The sequence below is a fragment of the Schistocerca gregaria genome, chromosome 3 (genome assembly GCF_023897955.1).
Source record: "Schistocerca gregaria isolate iqSchGreg1 chromosome 3, iqSchGreg1.2, whole genome shotgun sequence".
In the NCBI taxonomy this organism is placed as follows: domain Eukaryota; kingdom Metazoa; phylum Arthropoda; class Insecta; order Orthoptera; family Acrididae; genus Schistocerca; species Schistocerca gregaria.
The window spans coordinates 518,243,472-518,257,846 of NC_064922.1; the positions used below are offsets into that span (position 1 = coordinate 518,243,472).

Below are 14,375 nucleotides of genomic sequence, written 5' to 3' on the forward strand. Positions count from 1 at the left end.
GGCCTGGATTCAGGCCGGTGTATCTTGTATGATTGTACTGTGCGAGACAGCGGTCACGAGTTCTAGGTCGTAGGCGCAAGCGACCGTCACTTGCGTGCAGGCAGAATCTGCTTTCATCGCTGAAGACAACGGCGCGCCATTCGATCGATCAGTACGACAATCCTGTGCAGCGTGGACGTCCAGAACCTCGTCTACTGGTGTGAGAAATTTCACGTGACCACAGGCACCGGCGTCGTTACACAGCTGATGCAGCACGTCGAACTTGTGTGCCATTTTCCGATATGACCATCCCGCCACTCCGAAGGCCACAATCTGATCCCTTTCCAACTCGACGAGTTGTCTGTAGGGAGCACGAGTGCGTACCCATGGCATGATAACTGCTTGCTTCGCATGTCTGCAGCACAACGAGCCTTCTGGCTATGAGAGTTCGTTATTGAATGGTAGACACAGATGGCCCTCTGGTAGCTACGCCACTACGATTTCTGTTGGCGGACGACCCTGAAATGAGTACCAGCACATACATTATACTCTACGTGGCATATGCCGTCGTAGGATCAAAATTGACGTCGTTTTTCCGGGCGTACTAATTTTTCCCGGCATTGTATATGTAGGCTCTATGCTAAATAGAACATACGAAATACTATTAACTGTAAAGGATAAGGTCTCCTTAATAAGTCAAGCCAAAGGACAGAGTGATATTTCTAAACTGTCTATGTATCTCACTCCAGTGCTTCGTATAAGCCACGGCAGTAAATTTCATAAAGGAGCATATCAACAAATGAACGTTGCACAAATAGATAATTTTTGTTTGCGTGATACAATGGATTCATTTTTGTACATACTAACTTAGTGTTTTACATCGATAATATGTACATGTAGTTTACAATTATTACATCACGATTACGTTCAGACACTAAAACGATGCAAAGTTGTTGAGATGTAAATTTGTTTGTGATTACATGCAAGAACAAAACAGCTAGCCGAGAAGATACTGTTTCCTATAGTCACACAACTGAACTGAAAGTTGATTATAGGACCTCAAAGACAGCTACGTTGTGTGGGTTCCATGCACATCAGGTTGGACATAATACCATGCCACTTCGCTGTGTTGGAAACAGAAGTATTTCGTCCCTAAAGTTTTACAGAGTCCTCTACATGTTCATTGTCATGTGATGACTGCTTACATCCGGAAGTGTCGCCAAGCTGTAGCCTTAATGTAGATTTTATAGGTATTCCTGCCTCTGGCATAAGTTTTCTCTGGGTAATTTCCTTTCGTCGCGCATCACACTGCACATTTCAGGACGTTTACCGTTTATCATTAGACTTGTGATGATGCGGCCGGTCACGATTCCCTGTTCTGCGCTAACTTCACCTTCTCAGAGCAGCATTTGCACTCTACGTCCTCAATTATTTGTTGAATGTGTTCCGATCTCAGTCTTCCCCTACAGTGTTTGCCCGCCACATCTCCTCCTGTTACCATAGAGGTTATTCCTCGTAGTCTTAATACTTGTTCTATCATCCTGTCTCGTCTAACTGTTGACGTTTTCCTTTCTTCGCCGGTTTTCGCAGAGAACCTCCTCATTCCTTATATTCCCAGTCCACCAAATTTTCACCTTTCTTCTATAGCACCACTTCTAAAAGGCTTTGATTCTCTTCCGTTCCGATTTTCCTATGGTCCATCATTCTGTACAACCTACAACTGTGCTCCAAACGTCCCTACAACCTTGGAAATTCGTCACTGAAATTAAGGCCAAATTGATACCAGCAGACTTATTTTGGCCAGAAGTGCCCTCTTTGTCTGTGCCAGAACCTGCTTATTATGGTCTCTTTGGTTCTTCCATCATGTGTTATTTAGATCCCAAGGTAGCTTCGACTACTTCATGACCCCCAACTTCTACTTCTCATTACCTTCGTCTTTCTTCGATTTGCCCTCATTCCATAATCATCACTTATTATATTGTTCGTTCCATTCAACACATTTGCTGTTGTTCAGGATGGCAACGTCATCAGGGAATGTTATCATTGATATCCATTTGCTTTGAATTTAAGTCCCACTCTTCAACCTTTCTTTTGTTTTCGTCATTGCTTCTTCGGTGTTTAGAATCAACAGTAGGGGCGAAAGACTAAATCACTGTCTTACACCTTTTTTAATACAGACACATCGTTCTTTCTCTTCCAATCTTATTCCTTCCTCTTAGTTCTTGTATACATTGTATACATCTCTCTTTCCCTGTAGCGTACTCCTACTTATCTGAGAATTTCAAAAGTCTTGCACCATTTCATACTGTCGAACGCTCGTTCTAGATCGACAATCCTATTAGCTTATCTAGATTTTTCTTTAATTTTGCTTGTATTATCAAGCGCAAAGTCAGATCTGTCTCCCTCATGTCTTCGCCTTTTGTAAAGCCAAATGGTCGTTATCTAACAGAACCTCAATTTTCTTTCCGATTATTCTATATATTATTCGTATCAGCTTTTTGGATACATGATATGTTAAGCTGATTGTGCGATAGTTTTCGCATGTATTTGTCCTTGCTGTCTTCGTAATTGTGAGGATATTTTTCCGAAAGTCTGTTGGTACGTCGCCTGTGCCTTACATTCTAAACAAAAATTTGAACAGTTGTTTGGTTGTCAGTTCCGTCTGCCTTATTTTTTCTCATGTCTTCCAGAGGTCTTTTAAATTCTGCATGTAATAAGAGATCCCATACGATTTCCATATCGACTACAATTTCTTCTTCTGTCAAGTCAAAAGACAAGATATCTCTCTCTCTCCCTCTCTCTCTCTCTCTCTCTCTCTCTCTCTCTCTCTCGTACAGGTCTTCCATTCACCTTTTCGTCTGCGTTTACAGTCGAATTCCCTTCGCAGTCTTCATGTCCCTACCATCGCTTTTAATTTCACCGAAAGTTCTTTTAAACTTTGATAATGCTGAGTCTGTCGTCCCGTTGATAGTTACTATTTCGATTTCTTCACCTTTTCTTATATCCATTTCATTCCTAAGTAATTCATAACGGTGTGTTTCCGTCTTTCCCTGAATGTTTTTGTACTTCATTCTTCCATCGATCATTTGAATCATTTCTTTTGTTACCCAAGTTTCCATCAGCGTTACCGTACTTGTACCTATGGCAGTCCATCATCTGTGATTCACCTTTTTAGAGAAGACCACTGGTATTCAATGAACTGCCCACTGTCATATTCGTTATCGCAGCATACACATCCTTAGTGAACTTCAAACGCATCTCACCATTCCTCAATACTTTAGTATCCCACTTACTTTCACACTGCTTTTTCCAGACGATTCTTTTAAACTTCAGCCTTCTCTTCATCCTTAGTAAATTGTGATCTGAACAATATCTGATTCAGTATCTCCGTCTGGCCATGATTTAATCTAGCTGAAATCTTACCGTGTCTCCGGGTCTTTTCCGAACATAAGTCATTCTCTTACAATTTTTGAACAGAACATACGCGATTTCCATCTGAAATTTATTGTACAACTCAGTTTTTCTCTTGTCTCATTCCTATATTCCATAGTAACCGTTTCTTCTATTCCTTCCCCTACAACTGTATTATCAGATTTTCATTTAGCTTAATATCCTGGATTATTCGACTAGACGTAACCACCACACAAACATTTAACACAAGTGGTGCATTATTCTATCGTGTTTTACGTCAAAAATATGGAGTGCCGCAAGCCAAAGGGACACAAAAGATTCGTCATAATATCTAGAATATCTGGCAAATGTGCATGGAGACGATCCTTCTGGATGTAAAAAGTTAATCAGCCGACGAAGTAAACACAGATAATATTTTATACCGATTAAACGATATGATTATGGCGGAATGAACATTTATAGTTGCTGCTAAGACTAATTTTAAAATATTTTAAATAAAGCAGCCACGGGCGCCATAGCCAAACGAATGAAGAATAATTGTGTTAACAGATGATTGAATTACAACTTATGCTGACCTCAGATGATGCACCTATCGGTTTTACAGATAACTAAACCGACATACAGACTGTGTTCAAAGACATTCTGTAATTACAATTCATAGGTTTCGAATTGTGAACTCATTTTGTAGCCAACGGCATGAAAAGGAAAGCTGGCACGACAATCAAAGCAAAGTTTAATCTTGATGTTTAATTAATACATATTGCACACAAATGAGAAATATTAATAATGAACGACAAGTTTTGATGTGACAAATTAATCTGATCTATATTGTTGTGTTTTAACAAGTTTATGCCACATCATCCTATAAGTCAGTTCACTGACTTGTCTAATTTATGAGCACCTTTTCTGACGATTTATTTTCAGTTCCGTCCTTCGTGATTTGTGAACTCTTAGGTGATTCCCATGTCGTTAGACATGAATCTAAAGACAGACTAAAACAGTATCAAAGATCTGTATTCTCACATAAGAAATATGTATTATTTGTGAAATGTGTTTAGTGCAAAATAAGTTGTTTTGCGTTTTTGAATCAATCTTGAAAATAAGATGACGTGTAATTAAATCACGCAGTCGCTATACAGATGTTTCCAAATTTTAAGGGAGCATCTGTTCAATTCTGTTTCTTCACCAAAAGCACTCTGCTAACTTCATTGTACCTTTTTGTCATTTCAAGATTGTCAGAAAATATCTGATGTACAGATGGATGACAGGTTTGTCTGTTTCGGAGCTTCAAAACGATTATGTGACTTTTTATTGTTTATCTTCATTTCTAATAGACATCTAATTTGTTGAGCAAAGACACTTTTGTAGAGAATCAAAAATGGTTCAAATGGCTCTGAGCACTATGGGACTTAACTTCTGAGGCTATCATTCCACTAGAACTTGGAACCTAATTAACCTAAGGACATCACACACATCCATGTCCGAGTCAGGATTCGAACCTGCGACCGTAGCGGCCGCGCGGTTCCAGACTGTAGCACCTAGAACCACTCGGCCACTCCGGCCGGCTGTAGAGAATCAATCTGAAAGATATTTATGCATTGTATCAGTGATAGTGCTGTATTACAGCTAAACGTTGAGCAATAATCTAGTATATCGGAGTTCATCCTTTTGCCTTTTATTGCTGGTGTTGTAAAATTGCCGATAAATTGGTGCACAAAGAGCATTTTTAATTAATCAGTTTGAAAATAAAGGTAAAAAATACCGTGGAAATATATCGGGAAAAGGCTCATTTGTGTTTTTTTCCGTTCTTTTCTGAAATTACTAAGCGAACATTCATTTTAATAAAGCGCTTTGTGAACGGTATCTTTTTCTTACCCGCCGACATGATTAATAATTTCTACCGATGATTGAAATGTGACCTGTACTACTGCAAATAACACGGCCGTCCCTTCCAAACGAAAGTTGCTACAACTAATATCTTTTTGACTGTGAAGACATCTGTGAATCTGAGGTCTCGTATGAGTAAGTGTTTAATATTATTGTCGGGAAGTTTTTCTTAGTTACGCAATAGAACTTTTCGCCTGTTTGGAAAGAAAGGTTCTGTTATAGTGGCTTTGTAATGCGTGATGACTGCCTATGCTAGCTGAATCGCTTTTCTAGAACGTTGTTACACTTTTCGATGACACGAGGGTACTGCTTCCGACTAACTATTACCAGATACACACATCAAAAACAGTTTTAAATCAATCCAGTTCCCAGAACTCCTGAAGATAGATGTTGACTGTCGATACTGTATCACAGACACAATCCCTTTTACTGTTTAGAAATGTCACTAAAACCTCCCAATGATGTAAACGACCATGCATGAGCAGCACCTATTAGACGGCGGGGTTCCGACAGCCGATCAGTTCTAGTGAAGCTACCAGGAAGGAAGTACACGGCTCATGATGTTCGTAATTGAATCATGCCTCGCTCAGACCGCCCAAGGACTACTACTGTAGTGGATGATAGCTACATACGGATTATGGCTCGGAGGAACCCTGACAGCAACGTCACCATGTTTAATAATGCTTTTCGTGCATCCACAGGAAGTCTTGTTTCGACTCAAACTGTGTGTAATAGGTTGCGTGATGCGCAACTTCACTTCCGACGTCCACGGCGAGGTCCAGCTTTGCAACTTTGATGAAGTTGTGGATAGTATGCCACGAAGAATACAGGTATGTATCAATGGCAGAGGACGTGCTAATGAGTATTAGAGGTACCGATGTGTACAGCAATCTGGACCACCATTTCTGAAGGTCTCGCTGTATGGTGGTACAACATGCAATGTGTGGTTTGCACGAGCAATAAAAATGGCGGAAATGATGTTCATGTTGGTGTCTATTCCAATTTTCTGTACAAGTTCCGGAATTCTCGGAACGGAAGTAATGCAAAACATTTTTTGGTGTGTGTATTTTATCGAAAAATAAGATGCTCCCGAGGGCCACCGGACTGTGTCCATGGAGACGAGGCGCACGCCAGAGTTTAAGTTTTGGTGTAGACTTAGTACTTAGGCCTATGTACCGCATTTTTAAAATGTGACTACGGCTATTAAGGCTGTTTTATTTATAGACCATGCCCTCGTATATAAATTATAGATTCAGGTATGTCTTCTGAAGAAGGCTCAATTATTTGGGATAAAACCTAGGTAAAGGTTAGTTTCATTACCTCAATCGAGGCTGATAGCTACTTATATATTAGATTATCACGATTGCTGACTGGGCTGCAATGTTGAGAGTACAAAAATTTTGAGATCTGTATGCTTTTCATATACGATCCAAGGGGGCCAAGCGACAGGTAGAGTAGAATTTGAAGAACAACAGTCATTATTGTGTATTGCACAAAAACACAATACCTCATTTTTGTGCTTTATTATGATAAGTCACTGCGAAATGTCGCCTTGCAGAGAAAGCAACCTGAGTTATTTGTATGACAAACAAAGCACTGTGGAAACGGTATTTAAGCCCATCGTTTCGAGGGTGAACACTCGTGCGTTAATAGGGTTGTAGATGTGTAATTATCAGCGAAATTCATGTCATACTGCATCAGCACCAGGTGTACGGTAGTGTGGTACAAGTAAGATATAGGTACAGTGCCGCTCAACATAAGATTTGACGCCGTTTTTCAGTTCCGAAGTGTAATGTTGCAGTGCGGTAGGTTTCTGCACCTCCCCTGTCATTTTCCGAATACATTATTTTGTGCAGCAGAGATATAAATTTTTTCTTGTTGAGAGGTAAGTGAAGTTGGTTAGTTATGTACGCTCTTATAAACTGACTAGTTTTCATGTGCTTGTAGATACTATATTTGATAACCAAAAGGTACCATTTCGATACCGCAGTACAATTTCGATCAATATAGTTCTTTAGTTTAGTACATCAAGATTTGTTACTGTGGAAATTTTTTACACAATTACTGAAAATACGTTCTGTGTATATAAACATATCTTCTCTCTGGCCGGCCGGAGTGGCCGAGAGGTTCTAGGCCCTTCATTTTGGAACCGTGCGACCGTTACGGTCACAGGTTCGAATCCTGCCTCGGACATGTATGTGTGTGATGTCCTTAGATTAGTTCGGTTTAAGTAGTTCTACGTTCTAGGGGACTGATGACCTTACAAGTTAAGTCCCATACTGCTCAGAGCCATTTGAACCATATTTTTTCTCTCGCTAGTTTTTAAAGCAAACCATTATTTTTTTTCTTAGATGGCGCGAAAACCACCTGAAATGACAATGTAAAATAACTGGGGTCCAACTGCATCACATGAGACAATAAAGGGTGTAAGGGATGAACATTTGAGCCTTGAGCCTTCGAGCTGGGGCCGAACCGCACAATAACCCTGGGTTCGATGTGGGGTGGCGATGGGGTGAGCGGACTGCTGTAGCCTGTTGTCGGGTTGCCTACCACTGAGGTCTACAGCGGGGTCGAAGCCTCTCCATCGTGTCTAGGTCCCCAGTTCAATACAATACAAAGTACGATGTCAGTAACCAACGTTAAAGCCACGGTTACAGTGGCCGTCATCTGTGTATACTAGTGCGCTTTTGGTATGCAGAATCATTTATATTTTGTTATTACTGCTCACTAAGCTTGACAGTACCTCACAATTTTAAAAGGTCGCTGTTATGACATCTTTTGAAGAGGAAGGAACGGGAACTTAATTACAATAGTTTGATACGTTGAAGGGAGGAGGATCTGTTGTTACCTATTGCTTCGTGCCCTAGGGATCATGACTGCTGGATACTGACGAGTAAGGCATGAGCTCCTGTTTTCTTCCTGCTTCCCGGAGGCCGCGTGACAGCGATTTGGTGCGACCTGGTTGACTCTGAGGAGAAGTATAAGTTGGTGAGAGCGGCGGGCCAACAACAATGCGCATACGGGAATACTAGCGTTGCATTCGTCTAGGACAACACAGCAAATCTGCAGTGGACGAACACCAAGAAGACTGCAGCAAGGAAGTAAAACTTTAGGAAATCCGCGCACTTACTAAACCGCAGGACTTGATAAATCGCAAGACCATAGAAGCTACGGAAATAATGAAACACCTTAATAATATAAACAGAGAGGATGGTCTGAGGCTTGCACCATCTTGCCTCCCATCCCTCAGAGTCCAACAGGCTGCACAAACAACACAAGACGCTAGCGGTGCTGGCAAATAACTGCCACCGCGCAGCTTGCGGCCAACAGGAGGGAAACAGGAGGCACAGCTCATTCGCCGATGATCACCAATCATCGTGCACAATGCAAAAAGCAGGACAAAAGATCACATCCCCTATCCCTCAACCGTAGTAACAATAAAGTTTCCACTCATCCCACCGCCAGACGCCTATCAGAACAATTATATTTTAAAATAGAAACATACTGTCATGCTCAGAAAGCAGTAATAATACAATATAAGTGACTCAGCACACCGAAAACACACCATTAGATACAGAAAAAAAAAACACTGTAACCTTGGTCGAAATGTTTGTTTGTTCAGTTACAGTCTGGAACCGCGAGAACGATACGGTAATAGGGTCGAATCCTGCCGTGGGCCTGGATGTGTGTGATGTCCTTCGGTTAGTTCGGTTTAGGTAGTTCTAAATTCTAAGGGACTGATGTCCTCAGAAGTTAAGTCCCATAGTGCTCAGAGCCATTTGTTTGTGCAGTAATTTTTGTTTTTACATAACGTCATGGTACCGTATTCAGAAAATTCTTATGTTACTTTGTTATTTATATGGTACCCATTAACCTTAAACGATAGTTAGAACTGTGATTGACGTCACTAGCTGCCTGCTGTAGGGGTTGCTACGGATTACCGTTATATAGCTGTTACATTGTTGTTCTGTTCAGTGTAGTTTCTGAGGTTCATTCTATTAGTAACTTTTGTGTTTTTTGTTCTTTAACGAAGAGGAATTAACTCCTAACATAACGAAAAGAAATACAGCAACTGATGGGCGCCGGCCGAAGTAGCAGAGCGGTTCTCGGCGCTACAGTCTGGACCCACGCGACCGCTACGGTCGCACGTTCGAATCCTGCCTTGGGCATGGATATGTGTGGTGTCCTTAGGTTACTTAGGTTTAATTAGTTCTACGGTCTAGGGGCTGATGACCTCAGCTGTTAAGTCCCATAGTGCTCAGAGCCATTTGAAGCATTTTGAACTCATGGGCATCGTATTAACTTTTCGGAAGCTGCACTCCCTATACTTTTGCGTGAAATCGCTATGAAAGTTTCCTGATACTCTCTTGTCAGAAAGAAAGGGAAATTGATGTCAAGATGCGTGGCCGTCCTACATAGATATTGTGAAGTAAGACCTTAACACCAAAATATTGCAGGCCTACTCAAATGCAGCATAAGAAACTGACTGATGTCATAGTCATGCTTCCCTCTAAGCTTGCAATGCTTCACGGATATTATTTATCACTGAATGAGTACGAAGCCACATAAAAGGTCGATGAACCTGGATTAATTGTTGGAAGTATCTTAGTTTATGCTGAGAACAAAGTTAATTGTGATCAGTGAAACCAAATGTTGTCACTGAACCTTCAGTGATATACAGTGACAAACGGCAGAATCACATGCATTTATTGTACATGGTAGTGTTTCTGTCCACGTGCAGTGTCTAAAAATGTTCCATTTCAAGTGCCAAGATAGTCTTAACGTATATAGCACATTTTAATGGAATAAACATAACTCTAATGCCCATCACTTTATTTATGAGTTTTTTAAAGCTCCATGTGTCTCTCCTGTAAAATTTACTTAATGTGACTTACTATTATGCAGATCCGAGCACCTCACTTATTCTTGCTATTACCTGAAAATGTGTGTCTGGAGCGTCATCTGCTTACATTACTTGGTACACTATACCTTAAAACAGTGGTTCCGAACCTTTCATAGACCATTACCGCTGAGTTCAATCAGACATTAGCTAGTACCCCTGCCGCCCCCTCCCCCTCCGCTCCGCTGTCTCCCCCACCCCCCCAATCAGTCACATTATCACCAACTTAAACAGCTACGTAATGAAAGACTTTTCTTGAAACACATGAATAATTTTTGGTTTGTGTGTGTGTGTGGGGGGGGGGGGGGGTGGTTAGAATTAATGGTGAAGGAATTCGTGGTGCATCGCAAGTACTTCTCACTTTCGTCTGAGATAACAAGGCTAACTATCCAAAATGACAGTAGACACTTGCCACAAACAACACAGTTCTCCTGCATTATACCTGTCGGCACTTCCTTGACATGTACACTGCAACCCCATTTAAACTCAGACAAACTCAGATACGTGCACTATGGTTACTGTTTGTGCACTACTTGACTGCCGGACTCCTTGGCAGAAATTGGACTACTTCAGGCTGTTACTGTTTTCTGTCTAACCACTCTAATAAAAAAAACAATAATACTGTGTACGGTCTTATGTAGTCACTGTTGTGTCGTGCTGGATGACTGAAAATTGGAGAAGACATTTTCTTTAGATTTTAGCATTTTTTACATTTACGTCTCACTTTCATCGTCAGTATACGGTAAATTTGAGGTACGTTGCTATGGAACCAACCTGCTGACGTCGTCGGTCCATAGACTGACACACTGCTTAATCAAACTTAAACCAACTTACGCTAAGGACAAAACACACACACACACACACACACACACACACACACACACACACACACCTATGCCCGAGACAGGACTCGAACCTCCAACGGGAGAAGCCACACGAATCGTGGCAGGGCGCCACAGACCCCGCGGTTACCCCGCGCTGCACATACGGGACAAAGCGCACCGTGTGTTCGTAGTGGGTGGACTATGTGAGGAACTCGTAACCTTCACTGGATTAATACGACTACTGAGAAAATGTAGTTATTGATAACTTATATAATCAATGTTAAGGTCTTACACATGTTAGATAACAGTAATGACCTTATGAACTTAATTTAGATTCGTGACTGCAGCCGAATCCAAATGTTTGGTTTTTAACCCTCAGAAAATATCATTTTACCCCTCATGGGGTGATGAACCCGAGGCTGGGAACCACGGCTTTAGAAGTTAGAACTGAGTTGTGTTACGTATAGCTGCACAGAAAGCAGGGTTTTTTAATGTATGTCGAAAATGGTGCAACGGCAAATGGTGACACTGTCGTTGAGGCAGACAGGCAGGCAGAGAGTAGCAGTGGCACTGACCGCGGCGACCAGCTCGCGGGTGCCGGGCGACCAGGCGGCGGGCAGCGCGGCGCCGCGCTGGAGCAGCGCGCGCACCTCTGCCACGGAGGTGCCAGAGTGGATGTCGAAGGGCCGCGCGCCGCACAGCGCCTCGAACGCCACCACGCCCAGCGACCACCAGTCCACCGGCGGGCCGTAGCCCAGGCACGCGTCCGCCGCGCACTCGAAGATCTCGGGCGCTGTCGGCAGCACGCGACACCTCCGCTTAAACGTGGCCAAATGTCTCAGAAAATCACCTTTAAACATTAGAAGAATTTTGTGTTGCCCTAACAACAGAAACTCACCATAGCACCCCCGCCCGGATTTAGTGGGAGACAGCCCGTCAAACGCTGAATAAAGATCAAGCTTGAAAACAGGAAGAAGGTGTACTGATTTGTTTAAAAAAAAGCCGAATATAAACAGTGAATGATCCAAGGACAAGAAGTGCAATATAGAGCAGGATAAAAGAATGACGGAGTCGTGGTTAAGCTGTCACGGGTTTGAAAGACCAAGCAGCCGTGCCGTGTTCAAACTTAAACTTCCCTTGTGCCTCCCCCCTCCCCCTCCTCCCCTCCCCCCTTCCCCCCTCGCGCGTTGTTCGCTGTATTCAAATTGGTGTCTGTGGCATGGTGTAACGAAGATACCTACAATGACTGTTGATTTGCACAACTACGCTATTAGCAACCAAGTGACTTTCGAATGGAAACCGCAGACTTTTCATGACAAGGCGAGAAGTCAACCGACTCCTCCAGCTGAAAACACGTCTAGTCCGTCGCACACAGTTTTAGTGAGAGTAAGTGTGTCATATGATAGGAATCTCTCAGCGACGCACCTAACTTGTACGCCTGGTAACTCAGTGAGACATGCCTCCTTGCCCGATTTAGGTGTCCGTATGAACGTGAATGTTATCATTCCCAAGGAAATTATGAAAGCATAATAGTTTGTCATGTGACCTGCAACAAACGAACGCAACAGTTTCACAATCAGACAATTCCTCTATGCTCTGTAAAAAAGTATGTTTCTCAAGTTTATGATGTTGCGTTCGTTTCTTGAAGTTTTGCCCCTTGATTCCTTTGTTGTAACGCAGGTCACACCCGCTTATTTGTTGTTTTCATTTCTGTGAGGCGTCTATGGTGTATCTACCTGGCTCTCAGTATTCATTAGGTTTACTTGCGGCGGTAACGTATTCTTACCACATGACTTATACCCTATAACAAATGTATAATATGCAAATTGCCAAGACTACAGAAAGAGAATAAAAATTTCAGTGACAGAACGCACAGTTCCTAACGTTGTGTAAAAAATTAAATGGCACGAAAGAGTTTTGTACAGGGCTCGTCCGCTTTCCCATGCAATGCCGTGACCACTTAACGACGAAGCTGCAGCTGCTCATCTTCGCTCGATATTGCACTTGTTGAACTTGGGCGTTCACTGATCCTATTTTGCTTCTTTTTCCACAGTTCAATGCACCTTCTTCCTGTTTTCGTGCTTGCTCTGCGTTCAATTTTTGAAGGGCTGCCCACTGGGTCATATTACGACTGAATATGAGAAGGGTGCGATGGAGTTTCCTTTGTAGATACAAAATACTTAGACTTCATTAAGAATCAACTGGTAGCTCAGTGCAAACGGTACAAGGTCGTTCTGAAATCGTAAAACTTTTCAAATTAAACAAACGTTAGTAATCACGGTAAATGCCAAACAGTTGCAGGATAAAGATTTATTAAAATTCTTGAACACGGTTTCGGTATATCTAAATATACCTTCATCAGAAATAAAAAAAAATACACTAAAATCACATCCTGCAGTGTAGATACATAAAACAATTGTGCCAAAGGCGTCGTCAGTAGTTAAAACATAATCACCATTTATACAACATCATTATGGACTGAGAGTTGCTGCGAACTAGTGACGACGCCTTTGGCACAATTGTTTTATGTATCTCCCCTGAAGGATGTCCTTTTAGTGTATTTTTACTTCTGATGAAGGTATATTTAGATACAACGAAACCGTGGGCTAGAATTTTAATAAATCTTTATCCTGCAACTGTTTGGCTGTTATCATTTACCGTGACGAATTTCAACAGTTGCTGTTTCAGCCATGTTCAAAATCTTAAAATCTAGAAACGTTATTAACACAGTACATCTTCATCCTTCATGCCTACAGCTTTGCAGAACTTTGCCGCTACAGGGTTCCAAATTGTTGCGTGTAACGAGCCGCTGTGTAACGTAATTATGTCGGAATGTGAGAAACAGCGTGTAAATTACAAGACTTTCTTACACTCATGGAGCACTCTCTCCTTCAGTATGACAATTCCAGACCACACAAAAGCGCTGCGACATCTGCAACAGTGCGACGCTTTCTGTTCACTGTCATCCTCCATACAGTCCCTACTTGGCCAAACCTCTCTGAGAACTACATTTTGACAGGATGAAGCGGTGTAAGAACAGGTGAGGTTGTCGTTACATCAGCAAAGTCAGACATTCGACAGTGAGGGTATCAACAAACCGGTCTCACTTTGGGAGAAATGTGTTCATCATCACTGTGACTAAGATAAGACGTAAGTATGCAGAAGAAGATTAAAGATGTAAAATGTTAACAACATTCGTTTTATGTAAAAGGCTTTAAGAGTTTTCGTAGAAGTTATGAGGTATTGCTTCTGAGTATGCTTTCATAATAGAATTCTGAGCGGTCCTAACAAGGAAATATCAGTGAAACGAAATGATTGTAGTCGGGGCAGTAGTTTTCGATACGCACTCGTAAAAGAATTCTGAGCAATCCTAA

The 14,375-nt window shown here is 41.9% G+C and overlaps 1 protein-coding gene across 2 annotated transcripts in view; it reads right to left on the reverse strand.

The window, feature by feature from the left end:
- Window positions 1-14,375, reverse strand: part of LOC126355988 (serine/threonine-protein kinase 32B) — a 635,590-nt gene that overhangs the window by 38,065 nt on the left and 583,150 nt on the right. Inside the window, exon 7 of one of the 2 annotated variants that reach the window (XM_050006606.1) lies at window positions 11,577-11,794. In XM_050006606.1, coding sequence (XP_049862563.1) covers window positions 11,577-11,794 — 218 coding nt within the window. The remainder of the gene's footprint in view (window positions 1-11,576; window positions 11,795-14,375) is intronic. The other variant, XM_050006607.1, reaches the window with a different exon arrangement.